The sequence below is a fragment of the Hylobates moloch genome, unplaced genomic scaffold (genome assembly GCF_009828535.3).
Source record: "Hylobates moloch isolate HMO894 unplaced genomic scaffold, HMol_V3 SCAFFOLD_16, whole genome shotgun sequence".
NCBI lineage: Eukaryota > Metazoa > Chordata > Mammalia > Primates > Hylobatidae > Hylobates > Hylobates moloch.
Window position 1 is genome coordinate 54,605,545 of NW_026652291.1, and position 25,978 is coordinate 54,631,522.

Here is a 25,978-nt window from a genome sequence, read left to right on the forward strand (position 1 = left end):
AGATGGGGCCAGAACTCTTTTTCTACTACTAGGAATGATTGTATTTCTAAGTATACAGCAGCAACTGGTCAAAAAATCTTTATGGGTATCAAGTCTGTCTTATACAGATACAATTAATTGCAAGGTTGGAATACAAGACACCAGGCAGCTTCACTTCTGTGTAACCAAATCAATTTTGCTTCTGTACTAAAACATCTAAGTGTGGTGCCTCAACATAGGTTATGATAAAAAGAAGAAGAAAACTATGGTAGTCCAGCAAACTTTTACTCATTCAGGAAAAAAAAAAAGATATGAGTTCTAAGGTAACAATGAAAAAAAATTTCTTCTTTAAAATATGTCTCTCATATTATTGCCTGCTCTTCCAAATGAGACCGTTTTTCCCTCCTTTATCCCTTGGGCTCCTGGAAATATTAATAGTTGTTGAGGAGAAACTTTTACTCCAAATAATGTTGTAGCTGAGACCCAATCATAAAGAATTTTGCAACTGTAGGCTCACCTTGAGCTTTATCTTACTCAGTTGTGTTGGTCTTGCCTCTTGGAGCCTGAACACATAGAGCAAAGTACAGGTGATCAAAAATGTTCTCCAACAGACCCTGTTCCAGGAATCTGTCCTGCAAATCCCTCCAGTCAGCAGGTGTTTGTGTGAGCAAGAATGAAGAAAACAAATAAGAGTTAACAGCTGGTTGGGCACGGTGGCTCACACCTGTAATCCCAGCACTTTGGGAGGTCGAGGTGGGCAGATCACCTGAGGTCAGGAGTTCGAGACCAGCCTGGCCAACATGGAGGAACCCCATCTCTACTAAAAATACAAAAGTTTGCTTGGTGTGGTGGTGCACGGCTATAATCCCAGCTATTCAGGAGGCTGAGGCAGGAGAATCGCTTGAACCTGGGAGGCAGAGATTGCAGTGAGCCAAGATCACACCATTGCACTTCAGCCTGGGTGAGAGAGTGAGACTCTGTCTCAAAAAAAAAAAAAAAGTTAACAGCCAGCATTTATTAAGCACGCATCATGCACTGTGCACCAGTAGGGTAGTAGGGTTCTGGGCTTTAGATATAGTATCTTATGCAATGCCCACAAAACCCAAGAATAGTATTCGTCCTCTGATTTTTTGGATGAGGTAAAACTATGTATAAAGGGTTGAACAGCCAGTAACTGGCGGCATTTCTGAATTCAGAATTGTTCCCTCAACTAGCAGGAGCTTTCACATTGATTACTGCATTCAACCCTCACAATAACCCAACTACAAAGTATTACTATTCTTCCCACCTTTTCCATTGCAGTAATTCAGACAAAGGTAACTTTCTCAAGGTCACACTTATAGGGGATAGAGCGAGAATCTGCACCCTTTCAAAGCCTATATTCTTTCTACCATCCCACATTGCCTCAACCAAGCATTTGGTGTGCATATTTTTAGAGAGTCGGTGTCCAACTTTGTATTTAAAAGACAAATATAAGAGAAAAGCATTCACAGCACCAAGAGATATAATTTTAAGGTTCTGTCCTTTTACAGAAAGAAAAGGGTAGATGAATCATTGTGTTGGCAAGGAGAATAGGCTTTAGTTTGCAAAGAAGACAGTGCAGGAAAGGGAGTCTGTCTCTGTACCTGAGGTACGGAAGGGTATACCCAGACTGCTAGGAGGGGAAGGAATTTGTATCAAGTACAGTGATACTTGATATAAATTCCTGCTGGCAATAGAAAACTCCAGAACAGTGACTTAAATAGGAGTTAATTTTTATCGCATAACAAGAAAGCTAGCGGTGAAGGTCTCAGGTGTTGGCTCAGCTGCTCAAAGATGCCGTCAGAACCTGGCTCCTTCCCCTCCCATCCCTCCGCCCATACCCTATTGGCCTTCTCCTCATGTGAGCCAGAAGACATCACATCCATCCTAAAGTCAGGAACCACAGGGGAGAGGCTGCATCAATCACAGTGGTTCCGTATCAGCAGAAAAGCAAAAGCTTTCTCAGACCCCTCCAGTCCCCAGCAGACTTCCACTTAGGTCTCGTCCATCAGGATTGTGTACCATGGCCTCCCCAGTGGACGAAGAGGCTGGAAAAGTGAGTACCTACCTGGACACTTTGCCAACTCAGCAGAACTGCCTCCTCATATGGATGGGGTGGTGTGGGAAGAAAGAAAGAGAGTAAGCCTTGGTGTCGGAGGCTAGTGTGGAGAGGACACAAATGTGCTAGGGCAGCAGGGGTGTACTTGGGAGAAGGAAGAGGACACGGATGAGGCAGGAGTGGAATGTCATCCTGCCCTTTGAATTTGTGATTATATTTAAGTGGCCCCAGAGGATCACACCAGTACCTACCCCTTCCTTCATCCTGTTCTTGACTCTCTTTATTCTTTCTGCCCTAATCCCAGACCAATAGCCCTTTATGCTAAGTAATGTTGGTAAGAATTAGATCATCTGACTCACTATTTTCTTTTGCTTTTTTAGTCCTTAGCAAATAATATGTATTCAATAAATGATTGTTTAATCAATGAAGGAGGAGATGAAGAAATTCTAGGTTGATATCGGCTGGTGAGGGCCTTTGACTGCTGTGGCCAGAAGTGTTCACTGCTTCCAAGGAGAAACTACTCAGGAGCACAGGGAGTTTCGACACCAGAATCTACCTGTACAAATGCCAGCAAAAAGGTCCAACCTGAGACAAGAGGAATCTGAGGAGGTTGATGACTCCAGTTTTGAGTCTCGCTGAAAACACCTGTGTGGCCTTGTTGGTGTGTCCTGTGATTACAGCTCCATGGCTTCCTTCTTTGTCTTTGCAGAGCCAGCTCTCCCAGGCGCTGAACGGACTGTCAGACAGGGCCAAAGAAGCCAAGGAGTTTCTGGTACAGCTCCGCAACATGGTCCAGCAGATCCAGGTATGGGTGTTACCTGGGACACAAGGAAACCTACAGGTTAATATGTAACTGTGTGGAGGGAGAGTTTCCTTCTCCTCTTTTATTTTTGTGTGCTGTGGGAAAATTCCTATTTTGTTGTTGTTGTTGTTGTTCTTTACATGCAAGCACACATAGAGATCAACTTCAAACATACCCCTTCTTAAGGTAGTTACTTTTTGCCAACAAGCCGGAAACACAGCCTGATTTTCCAACTGGTTCCTGTCTTCCACACTGAGGTCCTAATTCTCTACTACTGAATATTCAGAAAGAGGCCTATTTCTTTGTAAATTCGGGGTCCTTATTGCTGAGTTCGTAAAACCCTGTAGGTTTCCAAAACACCTTGTAGTAATTGTATCATTTAAAGGTAACAGATCACAGTTTTCTCTTCTTTTCTTCCTTCATTTCCTTCCTGCCTTCCTTTTTTTTCTTTTTCATTCCTCCCTTGTTCCTTCTTCCTCTTTTTTCTTCCTCCCTTTCTGCCTTTCTTTCTTCCTTTCTTCCTCCCTGACCCACAATAATACTTCTCCTCTGCTTAGACATTTAAATATTTTTCAACCATGATCCCCTGGCAACTATAATTTCAGATTACTTTATCTAGACACAATGACCAGTGATTCAACCAGCATTTAAGAGCTCACAAATTCTCCACTATATATATCTATAGCTGAAGGAGAAAACCCATAAACTGTATAAGACACTAAAATAATGACCCTCTGTACTGTTTAGCATTCTTATGTTTTGAGGTTTGCCTCACAGAAATAACTTTAGTTCTGGCCTCCAGTAAATTGACTAAGTTCATATTTAACCATGTCAAGGCAGAAATGGATTTTTAAATGTAAGCCACCCTTTCAAAGAATTACACAACGATTTCTTTGCCTTTTTTTTTGGCACACATGCCCATGTTAAACTTTTGATTCCCTAACAGCCTAGCAGTTTTGTATACTTCCTTCTGTTTTCCAAAGCAATAGAGTTTATCAATCAGTTCTTTCTTTACTCCGCTAGCATAAAATGTGCAGCCCCAGGCTGGCCTCTGCCCGGGCCTCTTCATCACAGCAGAGCTTTCTTTCTGCTCTAAATCAGTGACAGAGCTTACAAGGAGAAGGTTTCCCCTCACCCCACCCTCCAATATTACCCTGCATGTGGCATAGAGAGCTCTTAAATGATGTTTTCCAAGGGCCTTCTCTGAGAGTTCAAAAGCAATTGCTGTGAAAGCCAAAATTTAGCATTGCTCAAACAATTACGAACGCATTCCTTATACGAAGACCTTGCATTTGAAAACAATTACTAAGTGCCTACCAGTTGATTATTATATAAAGAGACACAGTTCTTTATGACTTTGGTAACAAATTAAAATTTGTGCCTTAAATAAATTAAAATTGTGCCTTTCTTGCCAGCCCCAAAAGTTTACAGTTTACTCAACTGGGTGGTGTTTTTAAAGTACTACTAATGTATATGTGAGTATTTAGCTTTCCTTTACTGTAAATTACTTTTTTTCAGATTATGAGTTAAGAATCAAAATTGCATATATTACTCATTGAAAGGCTTATCTTTAATAACTGCGTATAACTCATTGAAAGAATTGCTTAAAATAAATCTCTATGGCATGTACAGATTTAAATCAAATAAAAACGTCGTATCCAGCATTTAATTTAAACATCATAGGGAAGCTACAATTCATTTAGTATGAAGTTGCCTTTCCCCTGCAAGGTGTTGGGTCATATCTGATTTTTATGGCAGGGTGATCCCTGTTACACACATTGATTGTTTTTATCTGCCTACTATTTGCTTTCCTTAATGAAAGGGGCAAGTACTTTTACTTACTATTTTCGTATCTTATAAACTTCTGTTCTCATTGGATTATTGTTAATATTGAAGACCAGTGCCATCCTTTTTCTTCTTTATTCCTTTGAATTTAATGATTTCTCCTGCCTCAGCAATGCCCCACTCCCTCCTCATTGCCTTTTTGAATGCCAGCTTCCACCATACATAGCTGGACATATGTGGCCCTCAAAAACATTCATACACAACTCTATGAACTAAAGCTTTGTTTTACTTAATAGAATTCAAATTGTGGAGATGATTTCCTTTTGATAAATTTAAGTGATACATATTTATCCTTTTTAATCCAAATTTAAAGCAAAACGTAACCACTGTAGAATAAAGTTTATCCAGTTATTTTTAAAAAATTACCAAATGTGCATTGTGGACAGAGTTCCTTTTCATTCCCTTCAGCAGGATGGGGGAGCTCTGTTTTCTCTAGCAGCCTGGGGCACCCAGCACCTTGCAGTTGAGAAATGTGCTCTATTACACAGGAGAACAGTGTGGAGTTTGAAGCCTGTCTGGTGGCCCAATGTGATGCCCTTATCGATGCCCTCAACAGAAGAAAAGCCCAGCTGCTGGCCCGCGTCAACAAGGAGCATGAGCACAAGCTGAAGGTGAGTGCTGCATCATGGGAAGAGCAGAAAGCCAACAAGCTGGGCTCCCAAGGGGCATGATGGACAGGCTGGGAGAATTCCTTCCCATGGACAGGAGGAGAGGATGCCCACAGCCTTGGGTAGCCAGTGGTCTGGCCAGAAAGGAGCAGACACATCCCTTCATTCACTGCCTACTCCTTCATTTACCCAAATAATGTTTGTTGAGTGACTTTTCTCAGCCAGGAATTGCTATGGACACAGGAATAATAAATAAATCAAAATTCTTGCCTTCATGGGACTTATATTCTATCAAGAGGGATAAATAGTAAGCAAGATAATTGTCTTCCTCTATTTTATGTTGATATAACAGAATCCCACAGACTGGGTGATTATAAAAAGTAGAATTATATTTAGCTCATGGTTCTGAAGGCTGGGAAGTCCAAAAGCGTGGGGTTGGTTCCTGGTGAGGGCATTCATGTTGCATCATCCCATGGCAGAAGGCAGAAGGACAGGCGAGCATGGGAAACGAGAGGATAAGGGCCAAACTTCAACCTTTTATTGGGAGCCCACTCCCATGATAATTAACCCACTCCCAAGATAATAGCATTCATCCATTCATGAAGGCAGGGGCCTCATGTCCTAATCACTCCTTAAAGGCTCCACCTCTTAATACTTTTATAATGGCAATTAAATTTCAACATGGGTTTTGGAAGAGATATTCAAACCATAGCAATAAGTAAGTAAAATATGGAGTATATTAGTAAAAAGTGCTAAGAAAAATTCTAAAAGTAGGAAAAGAGGATGGTGAGTACTGGGGATGGGGGTGGAAATTTTGGATAGGGTGGCTATACAGAGGCAAAAATGTGTTTTTGAATTGAGAAATAGAATCTGTACTTTCTAGAAAATGAACATGATTTGTCTTAACTTCTCAAGTGAACTTTACAGTTGGAAGCTGTACAGAATTTTGTCATGACATGGTGGAATCAATTGGCTATTAGAATGGGACCCTATTGGCAGGACTGGTCCTCCAGGAGACATCTGATATTCCATCTATCACCCCATTGGTGCAGGGCAACAAGATGTGAGAGGAAGGATGAATGGATGGGAAGAGCAAACCAGAAGGGGTCCAGCAGTAGACAATCAGCTAAGGCCCACACATGTGGCCAGCAGACTTCAGAGTGGCTACTGGTGGGTGGTGGGTATGTGGTGTGCAGTGTTGGTATGGCATTAGGATGCAGGGAGAAATGAGGTCTGATCTTACGCTCATAGTGCTGGGCAGGGGAGCAGGAGGAGGGAGGGACATGAAGGTGGCTCAGAAGGAGTCCTGCCCTTACGGAGTTTACAGTTCAATGGAAGAGATAAGCTATACCCACAGCTGACTCCAACACAGGTACAGAGTGGGCTTCCAGGAGAGAGGTGCCCAGTGTCATAGAAGTTGTGACAGGGCAAAATTACTTGCAGCTAAAATGGTCACAGAGTGCCTCAAGAGCTGGCACCTGAGCAGTCCAAATTGTAGGAAGTGTGTGTTAATGACCACTTACATTCCTACCTGCAGGAATCGGCAAAGCTGTCAGGGAAGAAGTGGGTGATTAGCACATGTGCACTGTGGTCTTGTTCCATCTGGTTAGGCTTGAGGACCAATGGATGTTTTCTGTATCCAGCACCTGCCCTAACATTGCTAAAAAACTGTCACTATAGCCCTTCAATTTGAGCACCCTTCAGAAACCCAAAACTTTTATTGTTATAGCAGTCCTCAAAATAACATTCAAATCACATAGAACTGTATAAAATAAAACCACAAATGTCTTTGGGAAATGAAACTGAACAGTTTTCCCCACTAAATAGTGGACCAACTATTTAAGTACCTAGCCATAACATTTTAACTTTCTTCTTAATGGAAATATCTTTTTTGAAACATTGCAAACACTTCCTGGCACTTTTTAACAGAATATGGTGAACAGTTTGCGACAGTCACATGGTGGTGGTAGGGCAACTCCAGCCTTTCTATATGGGAGAGACATAAAGGCAGCAATCTGGAGGGGAGGGAAAATTTTTTGATGATTGAGAATGCATGATTTATCCCTATCAAAGAATGGCAGAAGGCATGAGAAGCCCCGTTGCCCTCCTGCTTAGTGCTGCCTCTGCAGAACAGGACTGTGAAAATCAGTTAAGGACTGTGCTGTGGCTGCAGATGTCATTGCCCAGGAATGGCTTTCACGCATCGCTGGGATGCCACATCGCGTGACTATGTCCTCTTCCCTCCTCTGATGGTCCATCTGTACTGCCTAGGCTGCCCCAGCAGGGCATGCGGATGCATTTGGGGGCTGCTGAGCAGAGGCAGCTGCCTGCCCTCATTCCACCCTGCCCAGGCTGGAGTTTCCTGCCCAGACCTCAAAGGACTGCAGAAACCAGAGACAGGTGGTTGGCTGTCCCCCACAGCAGCAAAGCTGTTCTGTCTTCTGTCTCGAGTGATTTGTTTCTCTGCTGTTTTCAGCTGATTATATCTGTCATTGCTTCCAAAAACAGCCACCAGTGCCATTCACACTGTCATGAGCACTGATACAGGCCTCCACGGCTCGCTCGCTCTCCTTCTCTCCCCCTGCCTTTTCCGTTTCTTGTCACTCTTGTTGCTACTCAGATTTGTGAGAAAAGACTGGCCTTTTATAGACATCACTTGCCAAGCACAGTACTTCTTTCTTTCTTTGTTGGCTAACCCATCGCTCACTGTCCTGCAGGGGTAATCTTATGTTCTTCCGCTTCCCTTTGGCTGAGTTCTCTGAGGGCCCGCTTTTTGCTGACAAAGAGAGGAGTTGTGTGTGTATTTTTCGGGCAACTCTCTCTCCTTGACCAATCCAAAAAACTAAGGATGCTGGAAAGTGAGTGTGCACTTACACAGTCTTTATAATCTACTCATGTCCCTCTCTGAAAGCACTGATTGCTTGAACAGATTTAACAGTTCTGGTTCTGAGGCAAGATGGAACTGAGTGGTAAAGAGCCCAGGTTCTGTGTCACAGGGGCTGGGGTGAGAGGACACACTTTCTCACTTACTAGGTTTCTCATCTTGAGCAAGTCTGTGGCTCAAAAGTTTATTTCATCTGCGTGTAAAATAAGGCTAGCAGTGGTACCTCATAGGGCATTGCAAAGCACTTAGCACAATCTTTAATGTATATTAACTGTTATGGTTGTGATTGAGAGAATGACTGGAAATATGGTTTCATTCAACACCCTGAAGGAGAGTTTCCAGGGGCTTGTTTTCTATGATACCATAATTCATAGCCTAGAATTAGCTCATACACTGGTGTTATTATCCATGAACCTGGGAGATTCTTTAGTGGCATGAATTCATAATTGATCATTGTATAAAATAGTTCACAAAGTTTAGTGAGCTAAAAAAAAGCAAAAAAGCTTTTGAGACATATGCAGATGTGGACATGTTTGAGGAAAACTGTTTGAAATGTAAATTATAGTTAATACTACTCTGTGGTTTGATAAAACGCTGGGAGCCAAATATCTATTTTCAGAACATGGTGAACTAATGCGAATGTCAGAAAGCCACTGAGGGAAGAAGTGTTTTTGAGCTTCCAAGAAAAATATTACTAACTCATACTTGGAACTACTTGGGCAGTATTCCAACAGTCAGCAGAGCACACTGGACCTCCAGGTTTCTTGTCTTGGTCTGTCCGTCGTGTTAGCATCCTTCCCAGGTCTGCTTTAGCTGAAGAAAGCCTTGCATTTCCTATCTGTGCTCCTCACAGGGAATTTATGATGACATTTAAACTAAATTGTGCCATTAATGAGATCTATGCTTTCTTCAGAAACTTTACATATGCCACTTTCTCTTGATAAGCCCAAAGACATACCTGAAAATTATTTTTGTTTATGTAACATTCACAATTTGACATAACCCTGAAATTGTCTTAAATGTGTTCTCTCTAATATTTTAGAATGAATTCTCACATTGAATAGTAAGAGGAGATATGTATTTTCTTGATTACCTTTGAACTCTAAGATAATCTGAAAGAAAAAATGTTATAGTTATTCCAAATGATTCTGGGGAAAAATTCTAGTTTTCAGTTTCCATGTGTGGTTGGTAAATTTAACATACCAACAAAATTACTCAGCAAGGATGCTGAGGACTGATGATAAAGCTTACCATGTTATGCAGTCTTCATATTAATATTTGCTGAGGGCCTCCGTGTGCCAATTCTAGTTATCTGTAGAATGCTTGATTTTGAGGCCTAATGTAACCTTTGAGTTTTGTTAGAATAATTATCATTATTTTCACCATTATCTTTGTTATTATTTACTGTGTATTGCCTGTTATGATCCCATTATGTTTGCCAAAAATTAATTATATCTCATATTAAGAACACAAATTTACATTGCAGATATTATTGGCATATGAACTGCTTACTGTAGCTATTTTGCCATCGTTCTATGATGGGCAAATAATCCTTTGATTCAGATGAGAGAGAGGAAAGAAAGAAAGAAAGGGGGGAAGGAGGAAGGAAAGAAAGAAGGAAGGAAAGAGGGAAAGAAAAGAAGGAGGGGAGGAAGGAAGGAAGGAAGGAAGGAAGGAAGGAAGGAAGGAAGGAAGGAAGGAAGGAAGGCAGGCAGGCAGGCAATCGCAGCTCACAAAAAAATTAAAAATAATTAGATACTATTTGGCTACGTCATTACTAGAAAGAAAAACCAAGTAATTCAAGCCAAGAACCACCTCAATCCCTGTAAAACTAATGACAAAGAACTCCATTATTCCATTACAATGAAGACATTTGGAAAAATTAGGCACACTGGAACAACTTGAAGCCTTCAACTGCCCTCAGCAGAAGTCTGTAGAAGCCAATTCTAACTATTTAACCACAATTATGATTGATTACAAGCCCATCATGAATGATGAATTCCTTTCAGAGTTTCATTTGGCATATTTTGCAGTCTTCTGCTTCCCACCACATAGGAGCAAAAATCACAAGAGAGACTGTACGGGACAGAGTGCCCAGGCTACCCATGGAATCACGAGGAAGCCCCAAACACAGCTGGAGTTCCTCTAGGTTAGAAGTCACACCTCTGAACAGCCCCCGACTCACTTTGGCAATGCCAATCAAAGTCAGTCTCAGAGCTTCCTTAGTACTCTTTGCTTCAACCCAGATATGGGTGACACCTCTTACCTCCAGAAGGCACCTAACTCATACTTTGAGGAGATGGAGTAATCCACTATACCTTGCTACACTTCACATGCTACAAAACATCATACTGCTTCACTCTTATTGCAACCCACCTTCAGTGGTAAATGTTCTCCTGTGTGGTTGGGACTGCCCAGTATGCTTCTGTCTCCCAATGTCTTGAATTTCTTCTTTCATTAACTTCTCTGTACGAGGATACAGTATTCTATACATTAAGAGCATGCTTTGCATATTCCACTCCATGTTTATTGGTAAGGCATTGGTGATATTCACACTTCTAGAATAGAAATTTCACAGCTTTACTGTTAAAAATCTCAAGACTTCCTAAAAACAGGTGTGTGTTTTATTTAAAGGCCTAAATGATCCTTTTCTTGATTAAAAACTCAAAGCCTCAGACTTGCCTTTGAAATGATTAGTTGCCAGTGTGGGTAAATTAATAACATTAGTACAGAAGGTGGTATCAAGAGAACGGGGAAAATATTTGCCTTAAACTATGAGGGACAGTGGTGGCATGTGAGAAATTTAAAATACTCTTTCTTAAGTTAAATGCTATAAATTTTAGTGAATGTGACAAAGATATGGTAGATAATGTTCTACTCTTCGAAAAAAACAGGAGAATTCTTTATTTTACCAGAAAGGTCTAACAGCCAAAGCACTTCACCTTTAACTCACACAGTTAATTCAAAGCATCAGTTGGTCATCATGCTTTAGGACACGACGGGACACATAGAAACTCCCTCCTGATCAAAAGGACCCATGGAGAACAAACACTTCAAGCTTGCATCTTAAAAGTACAGTCAGTCCTCCATATCTGTGGGTTTTACATCCGTGAATTCAACCAACAATGGATTGAAAATATTTGAAAACAAAAGTCTCTCCTGAACATGTACAGACTTTTTTCTTATTATTCCTTAAACCACTGGTCCCCAACCTCTTCAGCACCAGGGACCAGTTTCATGGAAGACAGTTGTCTTCCATGGAGTACAATTGTCTCCTCAGTATCTGTGGGGGATTGATTCCACGATTGCCTGCAGATACCAAAATCCACAGATGCTCAAATCCCTGATATAAAATGGCATAATATCATTAATGTTATTATGTTGTTAGTAATAATTAATATGTTATTAGTAATAATATAATTAATATGTTAAAAACAATGTTATTGTGTTATTAATAATATGATGTTATTATTAATATTATTATTAGAGAGCTGCAGGGGGGTGTGGGGGTGGGGGGAATGGTTCTGGGATGAAACTGTTCCATCTCAGATCATCAGGCATTAGATTCTCATAAGGAGCAAGCAACCTAGATCCCTTGCATGTGCAGTTCACAATAGGGTTCCTGCTCTTATAAGAATCTAATGCCACTGCTGATCTGAAAGGAGGTGGCCCGCCGCTCACCTCCTGCTGTGCGGCCCAGTTCTTAACAGGCCACAGACCAGTGCCAGTCCACGGCCCAGGGGTTGAGGACCCTTGCCCTAAACAATACAATATAATACCTATTTACATTGTATTAGGTATTACAAATAATGTAGAGATGATTTAAAGTATGTAAGAGGATGTGCATAGGTAATATGCCAATACCATGCCATTTTATATCAGGGACTTGAGCATCTGTAGATTTTGGCATCCTCAGGGAATCGTGGAATCAATCCCCCACAGATACTGAGGAGACAACTGTACCAGACCTTAAACAAAAAGGATTAAAGGATTACCTTACGCTTAGGGGAAATTGTTTTAAACTATAATGGGAAGGCATAGCTTATATTTAAGAAAGAACTTTTTGAAATAGTAGAGAAAGAATGTTAATGTTTACTTAGGCTGCAGTTCATTAGTGATATCCCATCAAAACCTATGATGAGAGTACTATAGGAAAAAGCATTGGCCAGGTGTGGTGGCTCACGCCTGTATTCCCAACGCTTTGGGGGGCCACGGCAGGAGGATCACTTGACACCAAGAGCAGCCTGGATGACATGGCAAAACCCCATCTCTACCAAAAATATACACATTAGCCAGGTGGGGTGGCATGTGCCTGTAGTCCCAGCTACTAGGGAGGCTGAGGTGGGAGGATCACTTGAGCCCAGGAGGTTGAGGCTGTGGTAAACTGTGAGTGTGCCACTGCACTCCAGCCTGGGTGACAGAGGGAGACCCTATCTCAAAAAAAAAAAAACAGAAAAGAAAAGAAAGAAAAAAGCATTTATTTAAAAAGGATAAATAAAGAAAAATTTTAAAAGAACCACATGTAAAATGGAGAGGTAAATGGAGGTGGGGGAAGGTGTCAAGGTCATGGTTGGGTTAAGAATGAAATTCCCCTTAATTAACCTCAGGTCTTGCTTCTGGTTGTGTCACATGAACTGCCTGGAGGAAGGAGATTGGTCTGTTAGTGATGGGAATGTAATTGTGGACAGGCAGGACAAAATTTTACCTGTGTATTGTGTACTCTCTCCTGGGCTGCTCTGTGCTACTGACAATGTCTGAGAATTCAAAGGGACACAACAGTCCTTCAGACTCTCCTTTAACAAATAGATATCAGTGTCATATCCTGACCCAAGAAATGACCTTCATAAATTTGCCACTTAACAAAATAAAACTGTTCAAATGATCAATAGACACTTGCCATCCAGAACAGATGGTGGCTCCGCTGATAAAATTTTAAAAGTCTTCTCTGAAACTGTGGACTACAGATTAATTCACTGTCCTGTGGGAGCTGGTTTAGGCTTTAGTGCAGATGAAAGCAGGAAGACTGTTCTCCTAGGCCCTATTTGTGTCATTCCTGCAACTTGCTCTGTCCCTGAGAAAAGGACCTCTTGAATCCAGCCCGCTGCACACATGATGCCAAGGGGTTCTCTGGCACGTCAGAGCCAAAGCACAGAAATGTGTCATTCAAAGACAACAGTAAGGTGGCCTGGCTTCCAGGAATCATTTTCTATGAAAAACTCAATGTAGAAATAAATGATCACAAAATATGGTATGAGTAACGCAGGTTGAAGAAGGTAGCAAGTAAGAGAGTTGATAAAGACAACTAGAGAGAAAGTATTTATACTCTTGAAAGATCTGATTTAAGATAATCTGTCTGATTTCTATAATGTGGGAAATCTTGTTAAACTAATTCAGAAACTCTAAGTTAATTACAGGGCACCCAAAATGCTTCTTTAGGAACCCCATAGTTTAATTTTTAGCAGTGATTTTATCACAGGCTTTTGTGATCATTGTGAATGGTTGATTAAAATGTAAAAAGGTGGACCAAAATCAACTGTAGCAAGAGTGAGGGGTTGAGAGCCAGGAACTCAAGAATATTGAGTCCTTCCAAGGAGCTTGAGTCATAGAATGCAGGAGCCAATGGCAAACCCCTGCTGAAACTCACCGGCTCTTTGGCAATGCAACAATTAAGCTTCTTAAGAGTCAGCAGAGAGCCCCAGCACTCAGATAGCTCCTTCAGCACCCAATAAACCATGCTCGATAAGGAAATTCATAGAAGCAAACGTGGAATTTTATGAGGACTGAGTAATGTATTTATTTCAGTACATGAATGCATCATTGAACTGAATCCTCTGGAAAGGAAACACAACAATTCAGTCTATTTTATCTCAAAAGCAGACTGACTCTGGGTTATAGTGCTCAGATTCGATCTGTCCTTGTTAGACTTCCAGGGCAATAGTCAAGAGCAGATGTCATTTGGATAATGAAATGATGATTTGAATGAATGAAATAATGAAATGAATGAAATGAAATGATGACTGTGCTACCTAGCAGCACCAATACACTGGCTACCAAAATATAAAAATGTCATCCTGGAAACAAGTTAGTTCAGCCTCATACAGCAGAGGGGAATAGCATATTAGCTGTAGGTCACCTCTCTTTAATTTTTAAGTGTTTTACTTGTGGGGTTTTCCTCCCCAAGAAATGGAAGCCTAACCTTCCTGTTATTTTCTGAATAAAAAATAAAAGAATTTGTATTCATTGAGCCCAGACCAACATATGATGGTGGTGATTGTCAGGCATACTGGATGTCAGAAGAAAATTAATGAACCAGTGAATTTTAAATTTGATCCCCCCAAAACTCACAAAAATAATCTTTCCATCAAAGTTGGTTCCTTTCACCAGTGACAATAAAGAGATTTTAAATCCTACATTTTAGTTTCCTTTTTAATTATTATTAAAAGTTAAAAAGCAATAACAAATCATCTATCAGAAAATTGGGCGATGTAAATAAACAATCTTGAAAAAGAAGGACAAATTTGAAGTTCTTACATTTCCTAACTTCAAAACTTATTATAAAGCTACAATAATCAAAATAGTGGATACTGGCATAAAGACAGATATATAGACCACTGTAATAGAATAGAATCCAGAAATAAACTCTTACATACTCGCTCAAATGATTTTTCACAAGTTGCCAAGACTATCCAATGGGAAAAAGCCAGGGTTTTTGATAAGTGGTGTGGGGAAAATTGGATATCCACATGCAAAAAAAAAAAAATGAAGTTAGACACTTACCTAACTCCATATCCAAAAATGACCTCATAATAGATCAAAGAACTAAATACAAAACCTAAAACTATAAACTCCTGGGAGAAAACACAGGGGGAAACCTTTGGGACACTGGAATTGGCAATGATTTCTCAGACATGACACCAAAAGCAAAGAAAACAAAAGAAAATATAGATAAGTTGGAGATATTTATGTCTCAAAGGACACAAGGAGTGAAAAGGCAACCCACGCAACAATATGAAATATTTGAAAATCATATATCTGATAAGAGATTGATATCCAGAATATATAAAGAACTCCTACAACTCAACAACAACAACACCCAATTTTAAAAATGGGCAAAGACCTGATTAGCAGCGAGGCTACACAAATGGCCAATAAACATGAAAAGATGCTCAGCATCACCAGTCATTAGGGAAATGCAAATCAAAACCACAATGAGATACCAGTTGTTTTTTTTTTTTTTTTTTTTTTTGAGACGGAGTCTCGCTTTGTCGCCCAGGCTGGAGTGCAGTGGCGCGATCTCAGCTCACTGCAAGCTCCGCCTCCCAGGTTCACGCCATTCTCCTGCCTCAGCCTCCTGAGTAGCTGGGACTACAGGCGCCCGCTACTACACCCGGCTAATTTTTTGTAATTTTTAGTAGAGACCGGGTTTCACTGTGTTAGCCAGGATGGTCTTGATCTCCTGACCTCGTGATCTGCCCGCCTCGGCCTCCCAGAGTGCTGGGATTACAGGCGTGAACCACAGCGCCCGGCCGAGATACCACTTTATACATTTACGTTGGCTATATTTTTAAAAATCAGAAAACAGTAAGTGTGGATGAGGATGTGGAAAAATTGGAACCCTTGTGCATTGCTGTGGGAACGTAAAATGGTACAGCTGCTGTGGAAAACAGTATGGTGATTCCTCAAAAAATTAAGCATAGCATTACCACATGATCCAGCAACTCCACCTCTAAGTATAATACCCCAAAGAAGTGAAAGCAGAGACTTACAAAGATATTTGTACACTCGTGTTTATAATCGCTTTATTTACAGTAGCCAAAAGTATTCATCAATGGGTGAATGGATAAACAAAATGTGGTATACATACATCGGAGTATTATTTGCTCTTAAGATGAAAATTTTGACACATGCTACAACATGGTTGAATCTCAAAGACATTATGCTAAGTGAAATAAGCCAGTCACAAAAGGACAAATATTATATGATTGCACTTATGTAAGAGGTTCTTAGCATAGTGAAATTCATAGAGAAAGGAAGTAGAATGGTGGCTGCCAGGGGCTGGGAGGAAGGGGAAATGGGGATGTTGTTTAATGGGTTTAAAGTTTCAATTTGGGAAGATGAAAAAGTTCTGGAGCTGGATGGTGGTGATAGTTGCACAACAGTGTGAAAGTACTTAATGCTACGGAATTACAACTTGAAAATGGTTACAGTGAAAAATGTCATGCTGTGTATATTTTGCCACAATAAAACATTAGGAACAAAAAAAATCAGAAATAATGAATGAATGAGTTGTCAAAATATTAGATAGAAATTAAATGCTCAATAATAAGAGAACAGAAATGATTAAGCAAATTAAGATTACCCACTCAATGGGATATTTTTGTAACCCTTGATGGTGGCAACATGAAAAATGCCTGTGATACAGTATTAAGTTGGAGGAAAGGGAAGGTAAAATTGTCAGATACAATGACTGCAATGATAAATAAGCCTGGTTCCAGAGGAAAACTAAAAAGAAATGTCAAAGTACTTTAAAAATTTACATTAGAATGATAAGAGTATTTGCTTTTTCTCATCGATTTCCTGTTTGTTTTGGAAAGTGGATGAAATAATATTTAATGGAAAATAAATTTATAGCCAAAAATGAAAAGAAGGAACAAGGAATATTTTAAAATAATTATTATTAGATTCTCTTCCATAAAATCTAAAATACTAGATTTTTTTAGGCTTTTGCAAAGTAGTATAAATATTGAGGATGTGAGTAGTTATGGTTCCTGGAAAATCCTTCTTCAATTTTACGCTTCAAAAACCATTCAAAGATAGGTGCAGTGTAGTCCCAGCTACTTGGAGACTGAGGTAGGAGGATTGCTTGAGCCCAGGAATTCAAGACCAGCTTGGGCAACATGGGAGGACCCCATCTTTGGAAATAAAAAAATATATAGGCATTCAAGATTTGGGTTACTGAGCAGAGAACACATATGACAAATGCCTCTGAAGAAAAAACTTTTCAAGGAATGTCATGCATTCATCACCGAGCACAGACAGCTTCTTAGAAGCAGAAACTGCTTGCTCAGAGAGATGCCTATTTAGGTTAAAGCAGACTCACAGCTTGGCAAATGAGCAGCCTTTACAACGGCCCTCCAAATGAGGCAGTAGTTTCAGTGGGTTATTCTTAAAAGTTAATTCTGCATCCGTCTTCTTTCTTCAGCTTGTCGTTAGCTCATTACGTCTCCCAAGCTCCACCTTGGCCCTCCAGGTCCCCCATCATCCACGCAAGGAAAAAGATGCAGAACAATTGACCGTGGGGCTGTGCAGAGGGGCAGGAAGGGAAAGGAACTGGGTTCAGATGGTGATGTCTGCTCTTTAAAAGTAAAGTAGAGGGCACTGAAGGTGGACAGTGTCACCAAGCACAGCTGCAGCCACATCTTGGGGAGCTATACCTCCTCCACAGACCCCCAGCAAACATCGCTCTGCAGAGTCAGCTTCACAGAAAAGTGCAGGGCAAGGGGACCTTTGGAAGGTGCTCATTGATGCACCAAGGCCATCAGATCTAGGGTTCCAAAATCCACCTGCCTTCCCTTCTGATGGGTCCTGTTACCAATTTCCTTTGATAATCTTATCCCATCTGTCTTCCAGAGCCCTTATCCCCAGCAGACACTGCCAGAAAATACTCTCATAAATTTAGTTCCACTCCAGGATGGAATGGATTCTGGTTTGAAGAAGCTTTCCAATGGTCCAGTTTGCTTCTCTTCTACCCTCTGCCATCTTGGACCGCTCTGTTGTATTTTTTAATCCTAGGTGGTTCGAGATCAGATCTCTCACTGCACAGTGAAATTGCGCCAGACCACAGGTCTCATGGAGTACTGCTTGGAGGTGATTAAGGAAAATGATCCTAGTGGCTTTTTGCAGGTAAGAGTTAACTAGTTTCTGCGTCAGATTCTAAATGTCCCATAGGACATAGTCTAGGATGCTTAAGTAAGACTTCCAACAGCCCTGGGTGGGCCTGGGTCCCTCAACAACAGAACCTGCCTCACACTGCAGTGTACATGGAAGTAAGTGCCGGCTAAATAAACTCCACTGACTTCCCGGAAGTCTCTGCCACCATGTACTACAAGTCTGAGAGGTGCATGGGCTTTTTTCTTTTTCTTTTTTTTTTTTTTTTTTGCTTCTTTTTCTTCTTGTGTTTAATCATGAAAACATAATTCTCTGCAAGTTCTTTCAAAGTGGAGTTATTGCCGTGCCCAAGAATTTGGTCCTTATTCATTAATATCTCTTGGACAGTTTTGTCAGATGTCTAAGTGTCTAAGTTTGTTAAGATGTCTACCTTCTTGACACCTTCTACTGGCCAGAAAGTCAGTGATTTCTCAAACGCAGAGATTTCTCATTCTTCAGTGTTAATTGTTTTAGTGAGATGCTATGGTATAAGCTGGATTTTACTTAAGCTTTGATCCCGATGATAAGGAACCTTTTGTTAAGGAACATGTAGATCTCTTGCAAGTCACACTCTACTAAACTGGCCAAGAGTGACAGAAAGAGATTGAATATAAGAAATGAAAGAGCTTTCTACCAAAGAATACAGTGATAATCACATGAAGTTGATGTGCTTAAACTGTGAGAAATTCCATGTTCACCCTCACTAAACTATTTTATGAAACTCATTTCCAAGTCTTGATAGGATACCCACACTTTAAATTAGAAGGGTTGAGCTATTGATTCTAATAGAAATTAACTAGTTTCCAACATATCATCCTTTAAAGTTGTTGGCATTCAGTAAATCTGTCATAAATAGCATGATCATATATTCAGATTTGTCTAATAAATCAGTTAACACCTGCTAATTATTTATAGTGCCCCCCGACTCACAAAAGTGTTCAGATTTGCTTAATAAATTATGAGTCACCCTAGTCATAATGGGGTGTTCCTCACCAACAGCACTGAGGCAGTCAGGGTATGAGTCCTCAAGGCAGTTTGGGAGTAATGCTCCTGGAGAGCCAAGGGGCAGTGTTGTGTTTCAAGTGTGGTGGTGTTTTTCTTAGGCTGTGGTCTTCTTTATCTGATTAGATTTCTGACGCCCTCATAAGGAGAGTGCACCTGACTGAGGATCAGTGGGGTAAAGGCACACTCACTCCAAGGATGACCACAGACTTTGACTTGAGTCTGGACAACAGCCCTCTGCTGCAATCCATCCACCAGCTTGACTTCGTGCAAGTGAAAGGTACGTCCTTGCATCCCCCAAGTTAGAGAGCAACATCCTGAGTGGATGCTGGTGCTTGAAGCAGGATCAGTACCCCTTTGGCTAATGTTACAAGAATCTGGAGTGGCTCCTAACTTATGTAATGAAAATGTATCCTTATAAATGTGTGACCTACCTTTCAGCAAGCTGGATAAATTCAGGTCAACTCAATGCTTGCCTTTTTGAGAGTCTTAGAGATTTCAAGTGCTCAGCACCGGAGAACAGCTGATAGGAAAAGCGGAAAGCAGAGAGAGAAAGAGATCATCACAATACATAAATAAAATCTTGGTACAGAAAGGAATCCAGAAATATTGATATAAATCAGGGGAGTCCAGAATTGAAATGACTGCTTCCACATGGATAGAGATAATAAGCAAATGGTTGAGCATGGATCAGTGGGAATTTGAGAGGATCACAGTTGGCCTGCCAATACTGGCAGAAAAATGCAAGCCTGGAAGGAAAATGGGAATTTGATATAAACTTTAAAATTTGATTATGTGATTAAGGGATATGGCAAGGTCTCTTTGAGATTTTGGGTGGGGGCTGAAAATATTTTAAGGAAAACAACTCTTTCAAAGAAAAATAACAACTCAAGCCAACCATGCAACAACATTTTTATGGCAGTGTAATACCCATTTGAAAAATATTTCTTTTTAACTGTTTGTTTTGAAATACACAAGAAGTTACAAAAATAGTAAGAAGTTTTGTTCATCCTCTACCCAGCTTCCCTTGATGGTTACATCTTGTAGCTATAATATAATAGCAAAACCAGGAAGTTGACACTTAACCGTGTGTGTGTATAGTTCTATGCCACCTTATCCTATGTACAGATTCCTATAATCACCACTGCATTGGGATACAGAACGAAGATCTCCCTCCTGCCACCCCTTTAAAGTCATAGCCCTCCCCTCCACCAACTCTAATCTCTGGAAACCCCTAATCTTTTCTCCATCTCTATGGTTTTGTCATTTGCTGATTTTTTAAATTGAAATTGATTTGGTCTTTGCAACTCCTGATTTAAGCATCCATATAGTAAATGACTCTTAGCATTCAGTGCTTTAAAAGGTTTGTTTCTTAAGAAAAATCTACCTGCATCCTTTTATCAAAGAGAGATTATATAAGCCAGTAAGTTGTAGGGCTGTCTACTTAGGGTCCACATGATGCAGTTAAATGCGTTCCTGTACTTGGTACGTGTATGTCTCTCAGCCTTTTAATGGATTTTTGCTCTCTTTTATTTTCAACTTTCTCCTTTTTTTTTTTTGGTTTAATATGTGTTGCTTTGGGAAGATGCCTTCATAAATTTTTGAAGTAGTGTATAGATTGGAAATAAGTATACTTTGTTACAGTAAGAAAAATGTTTAGCATTTATTGAGTGCTAACCAAACCAGACATTCTCCGAAGTGTTTTACGTATAACTCATTTTATTCTTGTAACCCTAGTAGACAATTGAAGAAACTGGGGCACAGGAAGACTGGGTTACTTGCCTGAGCTCACACAGCTAGTGAGTGGCAAGGCCAGGATTCAAAGTCACAGAGCATGGCTAGAGAACCAACTCCTACAACTTCTAGTTTGTGCTGTAAAGTTGGTGCCACACTGAGCCACTTCTTCAAGGAATAAGTGAATTCATCTCTTAATATTAACAAATCTACATTTTTGTTGCAGAAATTCTTTCTTGCTGTTTAAAAAAATATTTTTAATACCGATGTGGTAGCCTGTAAAATAAACCCATGCTTAATAAAATATAGAGCCCCAGATATATCCCCCTGGATCAGCCTCTCTCTGTTCCCAATTCTTTCAATGAGATAAAAATCACTGAAGGGTATGTCACAAGTAGCTTAAAGGAAAAAATATGTCACAAAAGAGCAATAGAAAGGCTTTTGGTGAAAGAGGAAAAAATGAGCTAACCCAATTAGCCTCGGTGAGGGGGCAGGAGGAGGAGGCAGTTAGAGGGTAAAATCCTCAGGGTTTTGAAATGCTTTAATCATCTGTCAAAATCCTCTCCTCCCCCATTCATTGCCCTCCTGAGTCATGTCCATCTGCCCACGGTGGAGTCCAGGCCAGTTGGCAGGATGGTAAAGATTGAGCTGGAGTGAACAGGCCCTTCAGTGGGTATGGGAACTGCGAGTTCATGCTCTCTGCATCACAGACCACATTTCTAAAGCACTGTCACTTGGCCACTTAGGACTGCACACAAAAGTATGAGGGACAAGGCTGTTTGTCCAGTCTGTTCAAGTCTGCACACACAGCAGAGAATACCAAGTATTCTCAGGGCCAAAACGCAGAACCCTCTCCTAGCACAAATCCATCTGAAACCACACAAAAACCAGAACAATGATTCATGAAGTTAACCTAACAGGCCATTTGGTATAATACTGGGTTATAGTCTTCCATTTTCATTTTCTTTTTTAACACTTTGTCTAATTTAATTTACTTCTGATTATTATCACTCTGCCTGGTTAATTTATATGCTTTGCTTTGTGCTCATTGAGTTTAATTAATTCAGTGAGAACCTAGCCTTCTTTAGAATCTGAATAATTTTCATCTGTCAGATGCTTGCGGTGGAAAGAAAAAGCCAAAGGTCATGACACAATAGAACTTGATTGGCTGGAGTTCAGACTTCTATTGGCCGCTGTAATATCTGTTAATATATACACAACTCTTCCTGTTGTGGTGTTAATCTTTTCAATTTTTAAAGATATTCTTAGTTTAATAAACTGCACTTTCACAACTTGTCAGTAAAAAATATGTCAAGAAACTGCACCTCAAAGAAAGAAGTAGCATTTGGAGTGGTGTTAAAGTAATCCATCCATTGTGAAACTAACAATACATGTAGTTCAATATGTATTTTCTAATTGTGCTAAGTTGATTACAGGAGGAAGTTAAAATATTTTCAAATTTACTTAAAGTGTGCATTTAAAGTACTGACTCAAAATCATAACTAAAATATCTGTTTACTTCTTGACTCAGAATTTTATCAAACATCTCTGGTTTCAAAAGCTCATCATAGATGCCATTGTTGTTGCCGTTTTTGTTGTTGTTGATAACAAAGAAAGTAGGTTTGCAGTTGGCTTTTACATATTTACACTCAGACCAGCTGCTATTCAGCAAGAATGCACTATCTAAAGTTTTACTCTCTTATTAGCTAAGGATTTAACTGGCCCATTCTGATTCCACACCACCCTCAAGCAATGGAGATCAATTTGGAGAAGGCTGGTACCTTTTTTCAAATATCCCTAAATTGTAATGGCACATTTTCTGGTTGTATTTTGATTAGAAAATCATCTTACCCTCTTTCCAGAATACTGGAAGTGGCGTTTGATCTTTCAGACTTTTCTTTTATAGAAAACAACATATTAAGCTTTGTCTTCTATTTTTATTAGAGAGTAATTAAAAAATGTTTTCCACTTAATTCTAAGATTCTATAATCAGCTCTTTTCCAGGTCATAGGAAGGAAATTTTAAGTCTTTTCCTAGTCAGCCAAGGGCTTTACTGTTTGGTTGAGAATAGATTTCAGATACCTACTTCCTCCCCCAATAAATATTAACCCAGAATTGTCTAGGTACACAAAGAATCCCAAGATTCATGAGTCATGGTACTGAAACGAAATGCCAGTTTGTTCATTCTGAACTAGGACGAAGCAATGACCTAACAGTTCACCAAGCCTTTTTAGCACGTAGACCATTAGCTCTTAATCCCTTTAAGTGCCTCTACTCACCTAAGAGTGTATTTATTTTTATTGACTCAAGTTGCATATAAGAGCCCTGAGTATGCACCAAGGTCATGGGCAAGGACAGTGTGATCTGAATAAAGTCTATAAATCATAGGGGGAAAGCTGCCAGAGGGTTAGCGGGGATGGAATGAGCACACACACTTGCATGTAATCTGTTCATGCTGATAGCCTGAAATGCATGGACTCAAAACATGCATTCAGGGTCATCTTTAACAGTGTCCTGGTAATAGCTTTCCAGAAACAGCCTGTAGTTCTGCTAAAGTCTAAACTTTCCTCAGATGCCATTTGTATTGTTCAGCCACCATAAAGGGGAATGACAGTCTACAAATGAGCCTTCAGAGAAGATAACGCAGTAAAATTGCATTCCCAGCCACCATAGTTGTGAAGGTAGAATCTTTATTTGGAGAATCTTTATTGTTCACATTATAGGAAACAGAAAGAAACTTGGGGAATTAGACGTGGAGACTTTCCTCCAGTACACTATTTCTAAACACCGGACTGGAGAGGGGCAGTATGATGCAGTGCTAAGCACACAGCCTCTGGAACCAGGCTGCTTGGCTTCAGATGCCAGTCCTGCCACTTACTAGCTGTAAAACCTTACTGTGTTTCCATTTCCTCAGCTGCACAATAAAGATAACAGCAATACCTTCTTTGTAGGATTGTTGTGAAAATTAAATGAGTGAATACCTGTAAACCTCTCACCACACTGTCTGGCATTCAGTAAAGTGCTTGAAAGCATCTCTTATGATTAGTGTTCCCTGTTGAGGTTGGGAGCCCAGCTTCTCTTCCCACTTGTCCCTGCCACACTCTTGTGTACTTTCACAGAGGAATTCTGGATGGTTGTGAGTGTTCACAATCTGAAAGATTAGTGAAAAAAAAATTAAACAAATAAAATGTGAGATAGAATTTGAAATAGAGTGGCCTTAAAAAGGGAAGACATTTGAAAACATTGGTATAAGAAGCTGCTACTGGAAAATTTAATTTTGAACCACAGCTCCACCAGACCTCTTCAAGGAAGTCAGTGAGAATAGCTGCCCCCTTGTATTTTAAGAGAAGAATTTTTAGCCTAAAGCTTGATTTTACAGGCTAAAAGAAGGATAAATGCTAGAACCCTGATCAAGTCAGGGGAAATTCATTCTTAAGGAAAAAACAAAAGCTGCCCCAGAATGATCATGAAAGTGTAAAAATCAAGATAGCTATGACAGCCCCAATAACAGGAGTTTCAGTAAAATACAATACTCTTCCTTAGATTTCAGTCCAGAAACTGTAATGCTATCCTTTTCCAAACCATAAAAGATAGATTAATTGGAAAGTACTTTGGATTTCTAGTAGACCGTTTATTTTGTGCCTAATGAAGTTAAATAGGATAACATAACACCCACTATAAAATATATTTTTCTAGAATGTCAGCCTGAGTCTCTGCTAATGAGGCTGTAATTTTGGCACATTTACCTTTTATATACAACATCACTGGGGGTAAATAAGGAAAAGGGAAAACTAATTCTCAGCACATGGAGGAATAGATTTAGACAGATGCAGATATCTCTGGGTTAGTTCTTTTTCTTTTCCTCTCCACTCCCTTTGACTTTTTGTCCATTTGCTAATTTGTCTAAATCTGGGACAATATCAAAATCTGAAGATTATTGAGAGTCTAGCCTTTTTTTTATCCTTTTGGTCTTTTAAACTGTATCCACCAAGGACTTATAAATTAAGTTCTGATGTTTTAATTACACATGACATCATGTATTTCAGTTACTCTTTTAATTATACCTATGTCTACACAGGTACATTTGAGTTTCTTATCAGAGACATTGTAAGCATTTGCATGATTTAAGTTGAAACCATCTGTGATCTTATTCTTTAATTTTTGTAATTGATGAAATGTAGACTTGCCTGAAACATGAACAAAGGAAGAAAGAAAGACTAATATGGAGCTAATGAAATAAGAGCATAAGGAATTGTCTCATGGTGAGCGCTAACTAATAAGGACAGTTAAGAATAAATACCCCCCGGGGGGAATCATTCATGTCTCTACAAGCCCTTTGAAGAATGGTTTCCCTAAACCTATTATATTTATCTTCCATGGTAAATATGTTGAAAATGTATTTTAATAAAGAAAACATATTTAAAATAAAAAGGAAAGTCCCTAGTAGTTAAAATGACCTAAAGTTAATCCTGCAATTACAACTCCTGGGTGATGCCTATTTATGTTTAGATACTCTCATTAGAAGGCATTATGTCTTCTGTGTCCTTCTATTTCCAACCAGTCCTGTAGTTTATTTAGTGAGCAAGACAATGAATTTATTTCCTTTCCTCCAAATCCAGATTTCTGGGGCTTCTGAGCCTGCAGTAGCTGTAGCTCTTTGATAAGATTTCATCCAAACGTTGTGCCGTTGAAGTTTAAAACATGATTTCTTCTCCTAAACCAATTGCCTGCAGTTTTAACAGGCACTAATTTTGATTTAGCTATGTTTGATTTAGTAGCTCAGACATGGTTTTATTGTAATGTCTCACAGTCTTTTCTTAAGTATAAGATAATTGACCGGATTCACCTTCTCATTTCTTACACTACGGTCACTGCTTTTGTTTTCTAGGTTATCTACCATAGAACCTGTTTTCTAAACTGCTGTAAAATTAAACACCGTTTTGGTTGAGATGACTGACAAGGCATAGACTTAATTCAGTGCACAAGACACAGAGTCCAATTTTGGTACAGCATACCAGGTGTTCCATGACGAACATTTGTTCATCTAAATGTCCCTGGATATGGTCCAAGCTGTTCTCTCCTGTTATTAAAGTGCTAAAGTAATAATAGTAATAAAT

General features: G+C 39.8%; 1 protein-coding gene across 11 annotated transcripts in view; it reads left to right on the forward strand.

Annotated features, from left to right (window-relative positions):
• Positions 1-25,978, forward strand: part of TRIM9 (tripartite motif containing 9) — a 115,337-nt gene that overhangs the window by 62,497 nt on the left and 26,862 nt on the right. For all 11 annotated transcript variants that reach the window (XM_058429788.1, XM_032134865.2, XM_032134866.2 and 8 more), the window contains exons 2-5: positions 2,769-2,864; positions 5,195-5,317; positions 17,991-18,101; positions 19,254-19,407. In XM_058429788.1, coding sequence (XP_058285771.1) covers positions 2,769-2,864; positions 5,195-5,317; positions 17,991-18,101; positions 19,254-19,407 — 484 coding nt within the window. The remainder of the gene's footprint in view (positions 1-2,768; positions 2,865-5,194; positions 5,318-17,990; positions 18,102-19,253; positions 19,408-25,978) is intronic.